This window comes from Trachurus japonicus, chromosome 13 (genome assembly GCF_045865225.1).
Source record: "Trachurus japonicus isolate A0001 chromosome 13, Traja_1.0".
In the NCBI taxonomy this organism is placed as follows: Eukaryota; Metazoa; Chordata; class Actinopteri; order Carangiformes; family Carangidae; genus Trachurus; species Trachurus japonicus.
This window is the reverse complement of record NC_140919.1, coordinates 31,135,897-31,159,084: the sequence shown is the minus strand read 5'-3', so window position 1 is coordinate 31,159,084 and position 23,188 is coordinate 31,135,897. Positions and strand designations below refer to the sequence as shown.

General features: G+C 41.1%; 1 protein-coding gene across 1 annotated transcript in view; it reads left to right on the top strand.

Moving 5' to 3' along the window:
* Positions 1-23,188, top strand: part of gbe1b (glucan (1,4-alpha-), branching enzyme 1b) — a 98,169-nt gene that overhangs the window by 36,288 nt on the left and 38,693 nt on the right. Inside the window, exons 8-12 of the mRNA XM_085795949.1 lie at positions 964-1,079; positions 2,012-2,139; positions 2,452-2,550; positions 15,772-15,882; positions 15,974-16,145. Of these exons, the coding sequence (XP_085652075.1) occupies positions 964-1,079; positions 2,012-2,139; positions 2,452-2,550; positions 15,772-15,882; positions 15,974-16,145 (626 nt within the window). The remainder of the gene's footprint in view (positions 1-963; positions 1,080-2,011; positions 2,140-2,451; positions 2,551-15,771; positions 15,883-15,973; positions 16,146-23,188) is intronic.

The following is a 23,188-nucleotide window of genomic DNA, read 5'->3' as shown; positions in this document are numbered from 1 at the left end:
GCGGTTCACATTTAATCAGTGGCGTGGATGTGTCATTCGTCTCACATCCTTGACGCTTTGCTGCTGCTTTCCAGCGCAGCATCCGTGTGTACAACATTTCATTTGATGCTCATTACGCGGGCCTCATAGGCTAGACCACCGAATCATGAGTTTTAACTGACGTCTCCATGGCAACGTGCCACTGATTGGGAAGAGGTGAGATGCGTAGTGTATTTTGCCTTGAGTGGCTGTTCAGATCCAGAGGACTCTCCCATCACTCAGTCAGGAGCGGGGACTGGGGCCATTTATGGAATCCACCTCCTCCAGCCTCCACCAGCAGGAACACAGAGCATTTGCATGCTTTATACAAGACCGTGGCCAACAAAAAACAGCCATAAGTTACACTTTCATATTTACATGGTTTGGCGATTTCATTAGTTTGCTTTCAGGGATTTTTATCCCATTGCTTTTAGGACAAAGGATCTCCTCATATGTTGACAATCGAAGCCAAAGAGAATAGAAGTGTGTGCTTTATCTCCTCCTAAGGAGAGGAAACTCAATTCCCCTGCATGGTGTTTGTTTACCCAAGTGTAGCATGAAATCCTATCAGTTGAAATACCGAGGGATGGTCCTGGCTATACTAAATACTTGCTCAGTAGTCATGGAAGTGGTCTGATAGTAATCAGAAAACTTTTCATATTATGTATTGTGAGCTGCTGATTTCTCATCCTGACAACTGGATATGTGAAAGACAGCATCTCCTGTACCGTGGCGTTAATGAAAACACCATCTCCTGTCAGCGACACTCCATCTTTGACATAATGGAGCTTTGGTTATCAAAATGTGAATGTCCTGTAGCGGTGAAAATTAATCTCTGCTGCTAAAGTGCATGATGAGATGTGTGTATAATTCACAGCTTCTTGTTTATCTGACCTTGAAAGTGTGTGCATGTGTGTCTGTGTGCCTGTCTGTGTGTTTTACCAGCTGGGAAGTGCTGAGGTTCTTACTGTCAAACCTGCGCTGGTGGATGGAGGAGTACCGCTTTGACGGCTTCAGATTTGACGGTGTTACGTCCATGCTGTATCACCACCATGGCCTCGGTAAGACTGGCTTGTCTGCATCTCAAAATTCAGGAATGTGTAGGGTGTTTTAAGCATATCATACCCCAGCTTCTCTGAAACCCATAATGCCGTTTGGGACTCGGACTCCAGAGGGTTTTATGGAATAAGGCCTGTATGAGAGTCTGGCTTAGCACACCCTCATGTGGAGGAAAGCAAAAGCAAGTTTCATTTGAAAACACATAAATCAACAAATTGAAGATAATAGCCAAACTTGAATCTACACATGAAAATGAAAGAGAGGTACTTGGAAGCAGAACACAGTCTGATTAGTTGACAAAACATGTTTCCTCAACAGTGTTTCAAATGAGGTCATTCTCCTGAGTGAAGTGTGTGGAGAGAGATGTTTTTATTTTTTCATAACACAATGTGGCCTGATTGGCTATTGTATCAATTCTTCAATGAGTTGCCAGTTAAACAACAATTTAATCTTGGATGCACACAGTGCATTTTGGTGAAGCAAACAGAAAATGTCCCAAACTTCCTATTGTAATCACACACACATACAAATACAATTTTAGAATCTTTTATATCAGACACGCAAATGTACATTATAAGGAGAACTTTGTCAATACTACATCTATTATGACCAAAAATATAAAAACAAACTAAAATTTAAAATTAAAGTCCACACAGTCATTTTCAGTCGCCATACTTATTACTGTATGTTGTGAATTTTTGAATATCCTAACCTCTGAAGAAGCATCTGTAGTTTATGTATTTGTGAGCAAACAATGGAGAGATGTGACCCTGTGGCAATCTAACCCAAATGAACCTAAAAATGTGTTCTAAATAAAACTGTATTTATGTCTATGACTGCTCAGAAATATATGCGGTGAAACAGTAGCTGAAGGATTTTAGAAAATTTGTAGAAAAACATGACGACGTTGACTGTGTGGGTGTTTACTCCTCAGGCCAAGCCTTCTCAGGGGACTACAGCGAGTACTTTGGCCTTCAGGTGGACGAAGAGTCTTTGGTTTACCTGATGCTTGCCAATCACATTCTTCATACCCTTTATCCTGACTGCATCACCATTGCGGAGGTAAAAAAAAAAAACACCAGCACGACTCACACCGTCAGCATCCGCTCACTTTGCAATGACACTGCCCACAGCTATTATTAATTAAAAACACTTATTAGTTAGGCATAGCTTACTTAGGTATTCATTGGTGTAATTAAGAAGTAATGCAAAAGGAAATGGGATGTCACTCTTTTTTGGCCTGTGGTATAGGATTTTTACCCCTTAATATGTGAGCTGTGGAGTGGCATCAATGTGATCTTGGCTGACTTCTGGGAAAGAAACCTGTGCACACCAAGAGAAAATGTGATATGAAATAGTGTGACTTCTCCACAGGATGTGTCAGGGATGCCTGCTCTCTGCAGAGCAGTGGAGGAGGGAGGACTTGGTTTTGATTACCGACTGGCTATGGCTATTCCTGACAAGTGGATTCAGGTAAGATGATTCACTTCTTTTTAATCTCCCCGGCAACTTTTACAGACACTGTGGGCATGAGCTCTCACAGAAACAGAAAACTCACAGAAAACCACAAATACAGAGGAAAGTGAAAAGCGTTTGTTTTCAAAAACAGGGGTGAGAGACAAAGAGAGTGAAAGAAGGCACTAAGCACACTTGTGGTATACTGTATTACAGCTGAGCTTTTGAGCCTTTCGAGAAACAAGTGTAAAGCAATATAGTGACATATATTTTTTTCTGTAGATGCCGCCACACTCTTTTGCTTTGCTGTAACCTTAATGGACACAGAGTCTCGATGAACCTAGCAACATGATGCAACCTGCACTGAGAGAAATGGCACCATCGTTACTGATTGAGAAATGGAGGAGTACGCAAAAAATGCTTTTATATTTCTTTGACAGTTTGAAGGATTGACTTGTTTCTCAAATTGTTTATACTGATACAATGAACACAAGAATAAGAAAAACCACACATCCTTATAATAGAATAATCTATAGAACAGAATAGTCCTGGGATAAAGGCTATAATGTTCAGTTTTTATTGATTGTGTCATGGAGGCATTTATTTACCGCAACTCAATATTGTTTTGTATTAGATTGCATTATATAATGAAGTATTTATATTACATATATATTTACATCACAATATATACTTTTTGGTCACTCACTGTAGGAAACAAACTTTGCTTCTTAAAGCAGAAGTAAGCGGAATGTTTGTGTTAATATAAGCCTTAAATAGTTATATCTTCCGACGGCAATCACTTCTATAGAGTGTTTGGTCTGAAACACGGGTCTGTCAGTCACTCTGCTCTGCTGTAAGCCGAGGGATGCGCGTGAATGTGGTGACGTAGGGACGAGGGCGGGGACTGCTAACTCCATCGGCTGACAGGAAGTTAGCCAAAACGACTGGATCGCTTACTTCTGCTTTAACAAATTGATGTAAAATGACTTCCGGGGGAACGGCCAACCGCTGACTCTGCACTCACCATTTGGTTTGTTTGTGTCTTTAGCTCTGTTTTCAATGCTTATTTAAGCAGTTCTTTTGTGATGTGGATGTCACTTATTTAGAGTAAAGCGTTTTTGCATTTTGCACTTTCTCACCATGATGAAAATCGCTTCACTGTAGCTACTATTTTACCTATCTGTGTTTGTGCCTGGGAACTGCCTGACAAACTGGAAAAACCTCCTCACCTAACACCCGAGAGCATCTGCTTCCCCTTCAATCAGCTATTGTGGCTCCATCAGTGATTTTACCTCCATGAGGCATCGACTCCGGAGACGCCACAGCAGATTCCCCCTACATGTCATCACTCTTTCAAATGTTCGCTCAGTAAGCAACAAGCTGGATGAACGTATGTTAAGAGCCGAGCACAACTGTAACATTCAGAGTAACATTGTGTGACTGAGAGAAACATGGCTTCAAGACCATCATGAAACTCCTACAGTCGTCTGTCAGCAAACGCCACCATCAGAGCTGACCGGAACCAGTCATGCACTCATAAATCTGTTGTAGGAGGATTGTGTTTGTTTGTGGATAACAGCTGGGCCACACAATATCACGAAAGGGAGCAAGAAGAATGCACACCAGACTGTGAGATACTAAAGGTATCCTTCAGACCCTTTTAGTTCCCGTGGGAGTTCGGCCAGATCACCATCATTCTCGCTTACTCCGGACCGAATGAGGAAGCAGCAGGGGAGAGAAGAGCTGAGAGCTATAACAAGGCTCTTGCCCGCTCGGCTGACCAGCCCCTCTTTGTCCTCGGGGACTTCAATTCCTATAATCTGTCTGACCACTTGGCTACTGTTTAACAATACGTCAGCTGTCCCATACGTCTGAAGCAGATGTTTGACCGTTGCTATGGCAACATCCCTGACACTTAGGGTTAGGGTATGTAGACTGCGTAGTGGAAAGTCAGACCATAACGTAATTCATCTTTTGGAGAAATAAAAGTCTGTGGTCAAAAGAATTAAACCAGCTGTCAAGGAAATACAAGTGTAGTCAGATAATAATAAAGAACAACTTTGGAATTGTTTTGATGACACAAACTTCTTTGAAGGGAGGTGAACTCACAGACACCCTTCAAAATCTGTGAGGGCTGTGTGTCTGAAACAAAGACTGTGAAAATATTCCTAAACAATAAAAACCCTGGGCTATAAAACAATTGAAAACCTGCCTTAATGAAAAGAAGGCTGCCCTCTGTTCTGGCAACCTGGAATTAATGCAGGAGAAAAGAAGGCAACTGAGAGGGAACATCTAAGGCAAAAACTGAATACAAACAGAAAATAGTATTTTAGTGGTAACATACAGTAGAACAGTCTTGGGCAGGTTGAAGTACCTTAATGGGCAAAACCAGTAAAAACGATAATTCCACCGTAAACAACAGTTTACAGTCAAAGTTTTCTTAATGACTTGAACCAATTTTTCTGTAATGTTGTGGATGACACCGTGAATGTGATGAAATTTGTAAAAGTCTTCCTGCAGGCTCATCAATAGTTATCACAGAGGATGCTGTTGCTAAAAATCTCCTGAAACTAAAACCAAATAAAGCCCCTGGTCCAGACTGCCTGAAAGCTTGTCTACTTAAAGACTGTGTTCCTCAACTTAAAAGAGTCTTTTCCAGGCTACAGTATTTAATTCACTGTTTGTCACTGGAGCACCCAAATGTTGGAACAGTCAGGCCTATACCAAAAAAAGCCTGGTGCTAATAAGCCTGGATATTTTCAGTCAATTGCCTTAACCTCCATACTTTGCAAAACAATGGAGAGGGTTCTGGTTGATCTCCCCTTCATTTTGCCTATACTGTAAGAGGGACAGAGGCACGGATGATGCTGTACTGACTCTGCTGAATTCAGTCACAAAAACGGCCCACGCTTCCTTAAGGGTATGCCAGGGTCCTATTTGGAGCTTACAACTCTATGAAGCTACTGTACATATCCTTTTGAAAAGGCTGGCAGACCTCAATGTTGATAAGGGCCTAATCCTCTGGATCAGAGATTTTCTGTCTTGCCGCCCTCAGAGGGTTTGTGTTAATGGCACCCTGTCTGAAGTGCTTGACATAAGCACAGGCTGCCCACAAGGCAGTGCACTTTCACCCTTGCTTTTTTCCTTTATTTACAAATCAGTTTGCACCTAACAGTTGCAATTTTGAATTTATTAAGTATGCAGATGACATGGCCTTAGTTGGTTTATTACAGGACCACACCAAAGCCCTATAGCCAGCTACCAGTGTGTTGAAAAGGAACTGGTTATCAGAAAAAAAAGACATGACAACTCAGCCAGTTTCACTCAACGGCCAGCTTGTTGAAACCGTGGAGAATTTTGAAGGAAGAAAAGGAGGAGAGTCAGAAAAATCCAGGCGGATGGTTCACATCCACTTTCTGCTCAGTTTTTTCTTCTGAAGTCCGGGAGACGCTATTGTGTCCCTTTGGCCGAAGGTGTTATCAAAAAGTCCTTTATCCCAAACACTATCAGCATTCTCAGTTCAACAAAGTGACCAACCCACAGACATTCACCTACTTTTTATTATTTCTTTATTTTAATTCTGCTATTATTTTAAATTATTTCAATCAAATGTGCTTGTGATTTACGTTCTGATTTTAGTGTAATTAGTGCTGTTTTGTCTTCTTTTACTGGTGTGGACAATACAGATTTATTCTATTCTATTCTATGTTAGAACAGTAATAGGATCAGTAACACCAATGCTATACTATAAAATAGAGGTGCTTCTTTCACACTGATAATACTGCTATGTAACAGGAATCTTCAGTGTCATTGGACCTTCTCATTAAGTGATGCTTCAAACAGTTAGAACTCATACAGACATATGAATATAACACCATTGTATTTCCAAGAAACAGATAATGACGAATGTATTTCGACAACCATAATGCGCATGAATTGTCTTGATTTCTCTGGCTATTATGGAGAAAATGACATGAAGTCTCTCCATTTCGGAAGAAATTCTGCACTTGAGTCATTTGTTTTCACCCTGAGCTGGGTTTTTGAGTCAAACTGAAAAAGGTCTTTGAGCTTTTTCTAAAGCTGTGCTAATTTATTTTTCCTCTTTTTTGACTTAATCCTACCTGCTGTGCAAATTGGAAGGTCATTATTTATCCCATGGAACATAAAGTTATGAATAAATGATGGCAGAGACGTAATTCTTATTGAAATTAGAAGCATTTGACTTGTTCATAATGACTTTTCTAAGATGAGTAATTATTCTTAAGTTCTTACATAGATGTATGTTTTCATTTGAAAGACAAGCTTTAATAATGTTAACATGAAGGTCATCTAGTCACTGATCCAGGCTGAAATTTCTTTTGTGATGTTTTTTTCTTAAGTGGAGCATTTGAATAGGCTCACAGTCACCTTTACATTTCACTTTGATTCATTATTCAGGCTGAAATATCTGTCCTTGGGGCAGCTTTAAATGATGTCAAAGCGGAGGTTATTCTTCTGTTTGAATTCAATGCTCTGTTGATTTTTCCCAACCAGTCGAGACGATCTGAATAGAAGAAAATTAGAGGCGCAACAGCCAACGATAAATACTCATCCTCCACTCATTGTCAGGGTAAATACGGACAGAGATTTCAGTAATGGTCAGCTGCTAAATACTGATATTGAAATAATGTATATGTAAATTGTAAATTGTTTGTTTTAAATACAAATGAAGGCATGCAGGAATACATTTCATTCAATGGCCAAAGATGCTTATGTATAATATATATGTAATATAATCTGTAAATGAGTTCTCTCACCATGAGTTCCCTCACCTTATTCCTATGATTTTTAGGTGGTAGTAGAGTGAACTTTATTTAAGATATTAACCACACTGTCATTTTGAGAGTGTAGTCTGTTTTGGGCACAGCAGTTTTCTCGCCTACTGTCAGAGTTTTTAAGTGTTTTTCCATGTTTGATGAAGGTTGGCATCAGTCAAGCTGTACAGCAACATGTTGAGCTCTTTGCTCCAGACAAAATGTTACTGCACACTCTAACATGAAACCAGAGAAATGCATACTGAAGGAAAGACCTCAAGCAAGCAGCCTTCAGTGCTCCACGACTTTACAAAAGGAATCGTTTCCCGCGGACCCTGTTTTTCCATTTTTTATCTGCTGATAATGATGAGCCACATTGAAACGTTACATCGCAAGAAATCCTGTGTGACTTGCAGCTATGTAAGGGATAATGTATAGTTCGGAGGTTGTTATGGAGAAATAAACCCCGACAGGTTGTATGGAACCCCGACGCGAAGCGGAGGGGTTTCATACAACCTGAAGGGGTTTATTTCTCCATAACAACCGACCAACTATACATTATCCCGCTTAGAACACGGCCTACAACTAAATCATTCAATAATGTAACACAAAATAATGATAAAAAGAGATTTTATTCATGTAAAATTAGACCGTTGCTCGGGACGCCGCTCTGACCAGCGCAGCACAGAAAAGAGAAAGTATGCAGGATATTTACTTTATGTTTCATTTTTACCGTCATTAAATAGCTTCGGACTAATAGTGATGTTAGATAAACGACTTGTAACCTGTTACAGGGAGACTGGAGGCTCCTAAGTTATTTCCAAACAGTAGTAAAACATTGCTGGTTTTATTTACCTTCTGCATTTGTATTTCTCTAACAAGAGTAGTTACTGTTTACTCCTCAGAAAAACTTTAAACATAAATATGATTTTGATGACTTCAGGTTAACATCATATCTTCAAACTGAAAACAGTCTCTTTGCTTGTATTTACTTATTATATCGCATTTGTAATTAGCAAGATTTTACTTGGACAAACATGATGGAACCGAAAGGCCTTTTTCCAAACAAAACAAACTTTGATATTTATATCAGTCCCACTGTAGGTTGATTTTTACCTAAAAATCTCATGAGTGACAATTTTAACACTAGGTTTAGCATGCAAAATAAGTAATCAACAATTATGAGACGTCTTGACAGTGATAGGACTTTAATATTATTATTATTATTATTATTATTATTATTATTATTATTATTATTATTAGATCATTGTACCTCAGTCTGATAAAGTGTAGCATCATAACAGAGATGGTAACAAAAGCGACTGAAATATTAAATATCTGTCCTCGCTGTCGTTAATGATTACTGGCAGAGATGATCACACTGTTTAGTGAGGTGTCCTGCCCAGCACTGCTTCAGACTGGATGGGAGATTCTGGGCACCAAATACTCTCTGCCCTTCCACAACAACTGCTGAAGCACCCTTTAGCTCGCCACTTCAGCCCAAACTGCTACTGTGAAAATACTTAATGGCCCACAATGGGAAAACATTGTCTATAACTGTGCAGCCATCAGGTATGAAAGTCCATAACTGAAGCCAAGCAGCACAATGGAAATGCATGCATACTCATCTATCCAGAAATAAATAGAGGTTATTTTATATTTCTTCATCTGGAATTTTCTCTGTCTGTTATGATGTCACAGGGGGCAACCGCCATTCCGACATCCCACCAGTCCGACATAGGCCTCTAATTGTCTAAATGGCAACACTTAATTTTCTATCAAATCTATCAAATGTCCCATTATGTCCCAATTTTTGCCTCCTCTGGTCGGAGTGACAGTATTTTTTTCTTTCATTAAACATCCTGCCCTTCAGATAATTCCTTTAATAGCGTATTTTATTTCCCAAAAAGATTTTGCACTGGTTGGGCTTAGGCAATGATGAAAGGAGTTGGTTAAGTTTAGTAAAAAGACCAGGTATAGATGCTAGACAGGCTGGATAGATAGAGAGAGTCCAGAAGTAGAGAGTCCACATAAGTAGGAGGGAGTCACCTGTTGAGTAATGCACATTTCCTTATATAGAGGGTATGCGTTTACGTCACGTTGCCCTCGGCAACGCCCCGTTCGATCGGACTGAGTGGCAAAACAAGCGTCCCTCAACATGCTGGCGGACAGCGGTGGACTCATAAACTGGATAAAATATCTTATATCAAAACAAATTGATGTCAAAAGGAATCGACAACCAGCTCCCCAAAACCGTCTGCTCCACGGACACTTCCTGTAACACAGTGTGACCGCGGTACCTGCAGAGTGACTGACAGGCTCACTGTTACTGTGCAGAGGGACGAGATTACAGCTGTTACTGTCGTCCTGACAGTGACTCCCGACACTAAAACACGAGCTGCTTTTATTCTGAAAAACTCTGACCAGTCAAACTGTAGGATGTGTTAGAGGACTAATTTATCTGTCTAAACATCAGAACTATGACACCTGAAACTGTAAACACAGATCGATCGAAAAAAAAATGACCGCTCCAGTGAATTTACTTTCCGTCATTGAGAACAGGTTCTTGAATGTAACTCGGTCAGAGTGAGACGTATCCTCAAGATTTCTAGCAGCTCTGTTAGGTCATGCTGCTTTACATGCTGGCAAAGCTAGACATGTCAGACTTGTGTGGGCTCGGAGAAAATCGCTTCGTTACTTGCTCGTTTTTAAACTTTGGCGGCTCTGCCACTCGTCTTTTTGCCACTCAGTGGACGTTCCACAGCGACTTCCGAGTACCGTGACGTCATGTGCATACCCTATATTGAAAGTCTTGTCGGAATGGTGGGACGATAGCATGTCGAAATAGCGGTCAGAATGGTGGGAAGTCGGAATGACGGCGTGTAACCAGACTTGTCACCAACATCCAACCATACATGTTCAGGCTTGTCCGCTGAGGTTTTTTTTTATTTTTTATGTCAGCCTTGTTTTTGTGCAATGTTTGCCTCCTCTGGAGAACTTGGATAAAATTACAGTACTTGGGATCAGTACATAACTCATAATTTATTTTCTTGGCCCCGCTGGTGTTTTCTTCAAAGTCTGTATTAATAAAAATGCCACCCATTCGTCGTCAGTATGCCAAAGTGTTTTTATGAAATCAGCAAATATTACTTTAGAAAGTACATTTGTAGGGAAACAGAGTGGCAGCAGGTTATCCCCGGGGATGTTTCTGTCTGTTTGGGTTGGCTGGTGAATGTGGATTGTTTTGTGTCCTGTTTAGTGTGCATACTTGTGTGTGCATGTTTAGGCAGGCAGAGAGGCTTTCTTGTTTGATATTTGGCAAAAAAAAAAAAAATGCTGTTTTCAGAATATCCAAAGAGGTTATCCGTTGCAAGATTCATGTAAAGCTATGTGTTTTTTTTATTTTATTTTATCTATGAGCCCAGACTGGAAGTTATATTTGCTCATATTTTGGTGAAAAAGCAAAGCCATGTGTGTGACCTCAGCACCGCATGCATCCTCTTGCGCTACAGTTTCTTGTGTTTCTCGATGGGGGAAGTCTATGCATCGTTAATCAAGTCTGTCTCTCGCAGCGGTGGGTTTTACTCAGTAGCGGAGATGGAGGGAGGAGAACAGAGAGGCAGAGGGAGGGAGGGAGGGGGGAGTCCCAGACTTGACCTTCCTCAGTGATGCTTGCACTAGCTGTGCAGCAGGCAGTGCTGTACCGCTGAGACGCAGCCTCCTCCACGGTAACCAGAGTTTTCACAGGATTATCATCGGGATGCCTCTGGAGAGGCTGCTGCTGTTTTTACTTTTCAAACAATATTGCTTGCAATGCAAAATTCATTAGATTCTTCTTCTTCTTGTATTTATTTATTTTCCAATTAAATTCAATTGTTGCTTCCCTGATGAAACGCCACGTTGTGAATGATAAAGTTGAAGGAGAGGAAGCGAGTGGTGGAATTCATGTATTTCTGTGCAAGGGAGCATTCACATGAACATGGCCATGCCTTGGTATAGCCAGTGAAGTGCACTCAGGGCTCGCCTTGCCTTTTCTCGCAGAGTGTCAATTAGGGAGGGATTTGAATGGACTGAAGTGGTGCCTCCAGTGAGGTGCGTGTTGCAGAGAAGGAGACGTGGAGCGGGGAGGGCAGGCGTTCAGAAAGATGGAGGGAGAGACAGAGAGACAGGAAAGGAAGGAAGAAACAGAAGGAAGGAGAGACAAAGAGACAGAGCAACAGTGCTGTTAGCTTATTTATAGATTCACATGTGTGCACAAATGAATCTCTCTTGGCTTCTTGAGCGGAGGCCTCACGCTGTGTTTCGTCCTCAGCATGACTGATTGATATGACTCATTTACTGGCTGCAGAAGGCTGTAAGGACCAACAGGCTGTGAAAAATTAAGATATCCTAATGAGACTACGAGATAAGGCGCAGAGCACAAGTTTGGATGATTCGATCTGATTATAACCATAAAATGCTGTCACTCCTAATGGATAATATTACAAAAGCCCTCTAATTTAACAAGCACCCTTCCCTCCAGCTACAATAGATTGAGATGTAATTGAAACAATTAGAGGCGGAGGAGGTAGAGGGCTCGCTGGTCACAGCTTGGATAAGAGAAGGCGTTGCAGAGAATTCTCCAGCATCCCTCTGCTTCTTGCAGCTCCTCTACTTGAATGACCTCTGAGTCAATTGTCCCGACTTTTTGTTTCTGTTCCTTCGTTTAATTGAATGAAAAATATCAGTCTGCACAGCTCTCTCCTTGTTAGTTTCAGTGGGGGGTGGGGATCCATTTCTGGTGCTTATACCGCTCTGTCCATCACGCTGGAAACACTTTCAATTAACATGACTTAATAAAAATTCAGGCGGCCGCAAGCAACAATGGACTCCAGCTTGTTTGCGTTCACATGTCTGTGGCTTCATCACAGCCTTTAAAGGGTTCCCACTCTCTGTGCCCCCCCCACCCCCCAGCTCCATGAAACATCTCAGCTTCAACCTGCTTTGTTTTATTAGCTAATTGCTCTGTGAGGCCTCTCCTGCACGGTCTTAACTGGTGAGATGGTGTGCGCTTCCTCAGCGAGGTGAGCTGAGGAATACAGTACATCTCAGCTTCTGGCAGACACATTTGCGTGGGCAGAAACTTCATTAATTTCTAAAACTGCGAAAAGATAAAGATAGGAACACATGAGGTTGATCCATGGGATTGAGCGCCGCGCACCTTTCATTCCCTGCTCACCTCTGGAGGCGGCAATGTATGTGCAAAGAGCGGATGTCCCCATGGCAACACAAAACGCAAACACAGTTCCAGTGTTTGTAAAGGCAGGAGAGGTGGGATGCTCGGGACTGCCACCAAATGTAAAAAAAAGATTTAAAAAAAATAAAACAAGATTTACACTAAAGGCGCCTGTGCCTCCAAGTCCTTCCAGCACCGTGAGATGGTAGCAGAGAGGCTCTTGAATCAGTCGCAGTGTGTCCGTGGCAGTGAGATGACCTCATCCTGCATGGATAGATTTTTTTATTTTTATTCCGGCTCTGCCTAATTAATCTGGGCACTCTGGTTTGGCGCCTGACAGCGGGCTTGTAAAGTAAGATTTGTGCACTGCTCATTATCATTGATGAAGTGGGGTGTCAGTGGTGCCAGGAAGCTCGTCTGGTCGGGGCTGATGTGGGTGAGCTGGTGGTAGAGAAGTCGTCAACCCAGTCACTCCTGTCTCCGCTCCGACAGTCCCACTCCCAGATTAATTGCTCCCAGACCAGTTTTGCGCTTGAATTGAATTGTAATGATTCATAAGTAAGGGTAAAGTGTCTGATTGTACGTGGATGTGGAGGCGTTCGGGGTGATCTCTGGGGTATATTCTTTAGATTGAGTTGTTTAGCTTTCATATTGTAGTAGGTGGAAAAAAGAAACCATCATTCAGAGGATGTATTTATTTTCTGCTTGTGTTACACTTTACTTTATATCATTTTATCAGAAAATGCAATTTATTAGCTACTCATAGTGTTAATATTTTTCACACTGCGTATGTTGCTCCATGTACCTGATATTTTTCTTCCTGAATCTGTCAATCTATCTCTCAACCTTTACTCATAGTATCAGATTGATTATGGTCATTTTCTTGTAGAGATAAGTTATTTTTTTCTTGTGTTCAGACAAAAGATAGAGTGTGTTACCTGCTTGACAGTATATTCCATAGGTTTACACAAGATTTACGGTCCTACTTTTTCATCACCAGTGTACGGCACAGGCTGCACACAGCTTTTCTGGTCTCACAGCACTTCACGCAGCTAGACACATTCCCCCCGTAACCACACTGTCACACAGCTCTTTATTTTTCCACAGCATTTTTGAGCGGTGAATGACATGCTTAAGTAGTTGTTCAAAAACACAAACAAATCAAGTACATAAATTAAACAGATTTTTTTTCTTTCACAGTATCACAAAGAATATTTGAATACTGTATCGTTAAAAATTTAGATTTGACCACAAGGCTAAGGTAGATTTGACCTGGTGTCAAGCGGTTGGTGAAAACAACATGAAAGCCTGTTCATTCAATTGCGATTCGAAAGGTGATTTAAGAGGTTGGAGCAAATTTTCTCCGAGGTCTTGAAAGCTCCTGAGCATCAGAGGCCTGATTAGGTTTGATGTTTAACAGAAGGATGGCTAGTAAGCGTTGTGTTGAGGATATGAGGCAGCACACTGAGCTCGCAGGGAGTTAAAGCAGAACTTTGCAAGTCGGCCGGAAATAGCTCGCTCCTTCGTTGGTTTCTCTTTTTTTCCCTCTCCGGAGCTCCCCCACAGTTCTGGGAGGCACATGTCACTGTCGTAAAAAAAAAAAAAAAAAAACTTGCCGCCGCCACCTCCTCCACCCCCCCCCTACACGTGCTTGTGTTTACTGCTGTTTGCTAAGCCCTGCTAACACCGAGCTAATGCTAACACGGAGCTAATGCTAACACGGAGCTAACGCTAATACAGCCACACACAGGCACAAAGACACAGACATACACACACAGGAATAAAGGTTCCAAAACGCGAAGGTGTGTGTGTGTGTGTGTGTGTCATGATGTATTACATTATCTTATAAAAGACCCATGGTGTGTGTATCTGTGTTAGCATTAGCTCCCCGTTAGCCACAAGCTGAACTTCATCAGTAAACATTTCATGTTTCCATGGTTTCCTCCGACTTTCCGAACTCAAACCAATCACGATTCGTGACATGCATGACGTCATCTGCGTTCTTATCTCGTACTGCCGTAAGGCAGTTTCTCGCGATACTTCTATCCATTGACGAGATTTGTAACACCGAGACGGACGACTGATCTTGCAAGTGCGGTTTTCAGCCAGTGGGGGGGGTGAGCGCATTGGCCTAGACCCCATTCACTTCATAACAGGTCACTCAACCATCACAGTGACTCTGAGCCACAATAATTACAGCCCAATTCCTGCATAGTTCTGCTTTAAAAGGTCTGAGAATTTGTTGTACATGCAGATGACGCCTCACGCGCCTCGATGAGATTTGCCAGTGCCACTGGCACTGACTAATATGGCCACACAAGGCTAAGGTGAAGAAGAGTGAATGTGAACAGATGGCGATATATAGAGAGGGAAAGCCTCTATTTAGGTGGACCAGCCGGTTCATCTCAGACATATTGATCGGCACAATTTACTCTCTTTACTCAGAGGATTATGGCTCTGTAGAGTAATATAAAGGTTTCCTGACATGTCAATCAGCTGTCATGACCAATTCCACCAAGCAGACTTCAGCCTGTCACTGTGTTGGACTTGCCAACCAATCACACAGACCGCATGTCTATCACCAAGGGTTCTTAGAGGGCATAAACTCTTTTTTTTTTACATTCAGGGATGATACTGATAGTGTGGCTTTCTGGCATCTCTCTTCATTAAATCAGCTCTCTGCTTGCTGCAGTACATGTGGTTATCTTTACTCTGCCCAGTGCTATTATTTGCTTGTGTAACTGTGAGTGATTAGGGCCAGTCGGTGCAGGGCAGATGCGCTCAAAATGCATGTTGTGGTAGCCCCCTGTGTCTCTCTGACCCCTGAAAATGACTCTTTTGGCAGGAAGTGCACATGTGCACAGGCCAGCAACAGGGCACCGATTCCACGGTTGGATTTATTGTTGAATCCCTCCGTTTGGATGAGAGGCTCTGACCTTGCCTATCTCAGGTGGGGAGAGCTGATGCCTTACTACCCATGGGCTGTAGTGAAGTTATTAAAAACTCCATTACCACCATTCAAAGGTAGACATAACTCACAGTGTGGATATAGAGATGTCAAAACAGAGATTGATCTGAGAAAGAAGTGTAACCCAGAGAAAACTTAAAAAAGCCAGACAGACTGCCAGAACTGAAATACAGAGGTTCAGACATCAGTCAGAGCCCGACTGGATCTCTCAGCTACACATCTATCATTCGCCTTTTCAATAACCCCTCTCTGTCACTGTGCAGATCCTGAAGGAGTTAAAGGATGAGGAGTGGGACATGGGCAATATTGTCTACACGCTGACCAACAGGCGCTATGGAGAGAAATGCATAGCCTATGCAGAAAGTCATGATCAGGTAAGCCCGTCTGTACATGATCCTACATTGCAGAGTCAACACAGTCTGCCTCATGCCGATGTGGATTATTAAGCATATTCCACTGTTCCAGGCTCTGGTTGGGGATAAGTCTCTGGCCTTCTGGTTGATGGACAAGGAGATGTACACCAACATGAGCTCCCTGGCTCCCATGTCACCCGTCATTGACCGCGGCATACAGCTGCATAAGATGATTCGCCTCCTAACTCATGGTCTGGGTGGAGAAGGCTACCTCAACTTCCTGGGTGAGTCATTCTGATGTAAAACAGATAATCTAACCCTGCAGCTGCACCTACAATCAGTTATAGTGTACACCAGAACAAAGCAGTTTTTTAGAAGTAATTAAAGGGATAGTAGCATTTTTTTTTAAGTGAGGTTGTATGATCTACAAATAGCCCCTAAGTACTTTAATTGCAGTAGAAGACTCTCTGCACTCCTCCCGTTAGCAACGCCAGCCCATAGCCCTGCCCAGAGATTTACAACATACATTGTTGTGAATGGACCCAAAGAAATGGCCTGTTTTCGTGGCCTAAAAGAGGTTTTACCTGAAAAAAAAATACACAGTTCCATTGTTCGCTATAATATAATATAATTTTTTCCAGCCCCTTAAAGTGCAGGAAAAACGCAGTTTTTATTTGGAGCTAACCAACTGCTGATTGGGGGGCGCTAACCCTGGGATGAGGGATACGTGAGTTGGTTAGGTCCAAATAAAAACTGCGTTTTTCCTGCACTTTGAAGGGCTGGAAAAAATTATATTATAGCGAACAATGGAACTGTGTATTTTTTTTCACGTAAAACCTCTTTTAGGCCGCAAAAATAGGCCGTTTCTTTGGGTCCATTCACAACAATGTATGGTGTAAATCTCTGGGCAGGGCTATGGGCTGGCGTTGCTAACAGGAGGAGTGCAGAGAGTCTTCTACTGCAATTAAAGTACTTAGGGGCTATTTGTAGATCATACAACCCCACTTTTAAAAAATGCTACTATCCCTTTAAACACCCCTGCTACTGAATCCAACAAAAATACTAACTTGTTTGTTTTTTGATCATTGATAATTTAAGTCATCTGTAGCATACAAAAGTGAGTCCTTTGAGTAAGTCCACCTTTTTCTGGTCAATAGATTAATTATAAACAATGACACGGAATAAAGGCAATTATTGCTGCCCAGTGCAGATAATGTATATTTACATACATAATGTATATTTACATACATACATACATATTGACACAAATTCCAATTCAAAATTCAGACATAAAATGCTTACGGTGTACATATGTATATTGATGTTGATTCAGCTTTCCCATCATGTTTCATGTCACATGTGATACAATAAATCCAATTACATTTCATGTCATGCCATCACACAACCATGCACTTTGCTGAGGCCATATTGTTAATTCGACCATGTGTGTGTGGGTCAGGTGCCATTGAAATGCTAAGGAGGTGATAGAGGTCACAATTATAAGGCAACGTCCTTCTGTTTGGCTCATTTTTTATTAAAAGGCATGAGGAGAATCATTTCAGATCCCTCTCATGGACTGTATTCTTCCTGAATTTACACTTCTCCCCTCAGGCAGACACAACAATCCTTAAGTGCTCACTGAACAGATATAAACACACATTTATTTTCCTGTCCATCAGAGTCCTCCACAGGCAACAGGCAGAAACAGGCCTCACTATAAATATTTAATTGATAAGCTATCCCTACTGTGTTCATTTGCGCTGCTGTTAGCAGTGTTATTTCTTTTTTGTGCCGTTGTGTCATTTATTTCCGTGCATATCATTATGTCATCGTGTGTGTTCTAGCTTCAGGGTAAGACTGAACAACTGATTTTACCTTTTGCTATAATGAACATATTCCATTTTATAAAAGCTTAATGTAGTCATTGTTGCTTATTTTCCATTTGGGATAAAGTGCCCAGTTATTAGATTTGTTATATTTCTTTCATGTCATATATCTCTGGAGTATAGCTCACCACCAATGAGTCAAGGCTGATGATAAGCATCAAAGGATCCTTTTGAAGTGGGGTTGACATTAATACTCACTTTCCAGAGCTGATGGTGAAATACAGGACAAAAGCTGTCTAAGATCAGATAGGTTCTGTTTTTTCAAATGGATCCAATTCTCAGTCACTGTTGAGATGCTCCTCATTTTCACACACATCATCTGAGCCACAGCCCGGCTTTATCGAGGCCTGCTGGTAAAGATAATAAAGTGATAATTAATGACGGTGGAAGTTGACCTTGGTTGAAGGAAATGCGTTTCCTCCCGTGTGCTGCTCTCGGCTTAATGTAAATACAGGCTACGCTTGTGATCCACAGCATTTTAGCTCCACCTGGTGACTAGGTGATCCGGTCATGCTCCAGGTCCAAACAATCAAAAAATGTTTCCACAAAGCCTGTGCCGGATTCATTATCACCCTTCAGTATTCACTGCGATGTCCAGTCGTACTCGAGGAAAAAGAAAAAAGAGTGAAAACGCCTGGTGAATTTCTGCGAAGTGCAGCGATGTGTGTGTAGGGGGAAGAAGCACAATCAAAGCAGCTGTTCTCGATGGACAATCATAGCAGGGCAGCTCATAATGAACAACATGTCAGAGAACTGACCTCGTGTGGGTAGTTGAAGGACAGTTGATAATAATTATATCTGATTCTCTGGCTAAAGCATAGCTAAAAGCCACACTTGGCTGTACTTTTGGTACTTTACCCATGGATTTTTTGTGCCACATTTACTCTCAGCCCAATCAGTGCAACATCAGAAATCATGAGGAGTTGATATGGTGAGGGCCAAATACAAAAAAATTGAAGATGATTTCACATAGTCGATTTTCTTTTAAATTTGCTCACATAAACGCATGCACTATTTAAATGACATTTTTAATTTAAGTTGATATATGCAGCACTACATTAACAAGGGGCCTGAATGGTCGATGAATTGTTCTCTTGGAGACCAAAATGCTTCAGTCAGGCTTAAAGAGCATGAAAGTGGATGCAACAAAGAATTCACTGTGTTCATGAAGCCAAGTCCAGCACAGTTAATTTATGCTCTCACATATGTAGGACAGAAAATGGCATAATAATGACAGAAGTAATAAATTAATAAATACAGTAAATACAGAATAAGCATTCTTCATTACCAAATTTAATTATGTATTTATGTACAACAGAACCAGAAGCAGAACTCTGGTATCGTAATTTCTCCAACAATAGTTTTGTAACATGTAGTTGATGATCTTGTCTATCATAGATGTTTCACCATGCAATATCCATATGTGTTTAAGCTCACCCCCACTGGACAGGACAGCTTGTAAATTAACATATATTCCAGATCAGTATTTTCTACTTTTTGTACTATTAACCAGGAGGATAGATGAAAAGTAAAGCTACTAAAATGAGGGGCATTGAGATTTAGCATTCAAGTTTCAATTATAAATACTGGTATTCTGAATTTTTATTCACTTTGAATTCGTACCAGAGAATGTGTATGTAAATCACTATCAAGTTTTTCACCTGTCTGGGAAACATGCCTCTCGTTGCCTGATGAAATCTGCCCCTAATGGGGATCCTGAGTCTTGTCCTGGCGGCTGTGAGCAGTTTCTAAACCACAGATCAAAGATGCTTCCTCTTGCTGATGCAGTTTGCCCCAGTCCAGACTGGAAGCCTTTTATTACTAGTTTTACTGCAGGAGCTTATGGATAACTATCACATTTGAGTGTCCTCCACTCCCCCAGTTATTCAGGTTTAAGAGGACCTGGAAGACTTATTGCAAATACTTAGATAGGATCCTGAAATAAACAGCAGTGCCTTTTCCTTTTTTCTTTTACTTTGATGTAAACACTTTAGGCATCAAGTAATTCATCATTTTTAGTTTTAAGATGTTTTGGCGTAGATTTGACGCTAAGGCAAACTCTTCACTAGTATTAACAGAGCCATTGTAAAGAACAGGAGCAGTACCCAAGTAAGATATAACCTCCCTTTTCAAAAATGATTACTCACTAACAATTACAGCTAAATCTGTTCTGTTTCGTCAAATTGGAGTCTGCAAAATTACTGAGACAAATAAGGCAAAGTCAATTCAAACTTTAATTTACCCCATTCTGTCAAATAATCCTCAGTGGTTTAAAGAGTAGAGATATGGAAAGGAGACTGGTATTAAGGAGGCAGGAAAAGGAATATTGTTCTCTTTTGAGAACGACTGTCTGGATGACTAAATGAATGGTGCCATCATCTATTGATAACAGTAATAATGAATGAAAGTTAAACGTTTTAGTAAGTAAAGTATAAAATCATTGTATACAGAAAAAAGAAAGTTTGAAAATCTACCAAGACACACCGCACTAAAGTTCCTCCTAGGCCTTCGGGTGGGCGAGCATTAGGGAAATGCTTGAGAAAAGAAAAAAAAGAAAATCAAGTGAATCAGAGATGACATGCCGTGTCAATGGATCAATGATGGGAGAGTCATTTAGCTAGTGCTGAGCAAGAGCAAATTGTTTGAGCAAGCAAATCAATTTGAAGTGCCTTGCCCAGAAAAACCCATTTATTTACTCATGACCAATAGCAAACACAACACAGCAAGAGGACAGAGGGAGCACTCGTACTTGAGATGCTGAGAGATGGATACTGTAAGGGATGTTGGAGTGTCAATGACATTAAAGCACCAAGTGGCGTGGCAGTAATGAAACGCTTCAGTGGTTTTATCATTTCATCGGCAGGGACAGAATGGAACCACTCGCACTTCCTGACTCTCAGGGCTCACAGAGACTTAAGATAACCTTGCAGATTTACACTGTAAATTATTGAGCTAAAAACTTATCCAGCACTCTGTATTCATGGAGTGCTACAATGCAACAAGCAACCATTATACTGTGGCCCTGGACAATGAATGGAAAACCAGTGCTTTCTCCTCATACATTTTAAATAGATAATGTCACTGAGAGCTATCAGGGCTTTTAGTCTTATGCCTTTAGTTGTATGTCCCAATCCCTGCTGTTGCACCAGTACTGCTTGTTTAATGTGCAAACTGGGAATGTACATTAACCCAGCAACAAGAGATCAATCCAGCAAGTGCAAATATACATTGCAACCCGTCTATTTGCATTTCCATCTTGATTTTTCTTTTTCGCACTGCATCTAAAAGTCTTGCCTTCCTGGCCCCTCTGATTCCCTCATTGATCTTCCTTTGCCAGAATCCCTCCAATGGAAAACACATTGATCCTTGGCTTCTTCTTGTGCTGCTAATTACTGAGGGGACTGTGTCACTGTCAGGCCCTTATCTGATGCAGGGCTGTGTAGAGGAGTAATGGGATGTGCCAGCTGAAAGGCTGTCAGACACAACCTTGTGTAAACATGGTTGCCCCCTATTAATCATATCATTATTGGAAGCACTATAAATTTAAGCTTCAACATCATCCAACATCATCCAATGACCTGTAGTTATTTATCACACCTTGTAGGTTGGGTGCAAAACCTTATTTCCTAAAGTAATATAACTATATCCCTTAATATTGGATATGACAACGTTTTACTTCAAACTTAATTGCTGACATCTCATCTCATGATAGCTTAGGCAATTTATGTATAGTATGTATATTATAGGGTGACCAAACCTCCTCTGTGGAAGTTGAAGCTTTTAGCCCAGGTTAACTTGACTCTTTACTGCATGGAAAAAATGTCCACAGGACTCCGGTGTAAAAAGATGAGAAAGAATGTATTTATTCCTTGTTTTCAAAAGTATCCAATTACAGGAGCAATCCAAAATCAAAGTCCTCTTTTGCCCAGGCATGTCAAAGCCGAAATGTTCCATCAAACTTGCTGGGTCATCTGACCAGCCATACTTGTTGTGGCTATGTGTATGCATGCAGGTTCCCTCCAGATTAAGTGGTTCAGATAATCTGGCTACAGTGTTTGCTTGTTAACAACCCATTTGATCGTCTGACTCTACTTTCTCCTCTGTCATTGAAGTCAGAAAGCTGTAATTATCCTTCAGTGATTTTCAAAACACAATCCTTGAATGATATATTATACAAAAACTCCACTCAGTGTTTTATTCCAGATAACAGTACCCCTGATATATTATGAGGCACAAATGATGTTTTTTTATTTAATTGATGAGTGTATTTATGGTAAGAATTCATCATATTTCTGTACAGAGTGTGCTATCTGGTTTATTTCAGCTGTGAGCCGGCAGAGGAAGGTGATTATCATGGTCATTAATGCAGGCATATGGGAGGAACACTACCGTGTTATCGTAGTGGAGTGGGAAATGATTACCTAATGGAGGTGTGTCCAATGTGTTTCTTTAAAGCTGAAATGAAAAAGAAGAGTCAAAGGCTTCCACAGGTTACTGAATCAACCTGTGCAGGAAATCAATCATCTCCACTAGACTTTATAAAATAATAACACTGGAAAACTGAAAGTAAATACAGGCAAAAGAGGTTGGTGCACTTACACTGTTAATGAAGTGTAGCTCTTATAAAAGCTTTTATCGAAGCACCGGTCTTATCTGGGCTTGCTGTCCTGGATAGAAATTAGCAGGCAGATCATGTTTTTTTTCTCTCATGTGTTTTTGTGCATGTGTGTGTATTATCTGCACGTGTGCATGCCCTCTCTGCCTGCCAGTGGCACACACACACACTCTCTCTCCAAGAGCAAATGGATGAGAAGAAATAGCTTGAATGCTGAGTGCTCATTAATGGAGAGGTCCACACTTATGCATTTCCACACCGTAAAGTCATTATTGGCAAAATACTTTGCATTTCTGGGGATATTTTTGTTGTGTGGTGGCGGCCTAACTTGTGCAGGTCATGTGTAGGTCAGTAGATGAAGTTACCTCATACTGAAATATTTGTCAGCATAGTATACCTCTGTTCCTCATTATTTAGCCTTCTCTGTGTTTACTGCTGTAGTTCAGTTCCGCACGCTGAACCAAAGGGAAGAGATGATCCATTTTTACAAACAAACATGGAGTAGTTAACGTAAAGCCACATGGACTGACAAGTAACACAATCACCAGCGGCATGTGTCGGTGTGCTAAGCAGTACTTGAGGCCTTCATCTATTTCCCTGGTGGTCACAGAAAGATCACGAGGAGAAACAGTTGGTCATGAGCAGCACTTCAGACTGGCAGCATGACTTGATTTGGCGTAAATAGTGACAGAAGGCATGAGACAGCAAAATGGAACCAGCCATCTTATTCTGCAGTGTGACTGGGGGGGAAATTGTTGCCATTTCGAGCAGAGAAAGACTGTAAAATTAAAAAGTTTAACTTTTAGCAGTGTCACATTACCCTTCA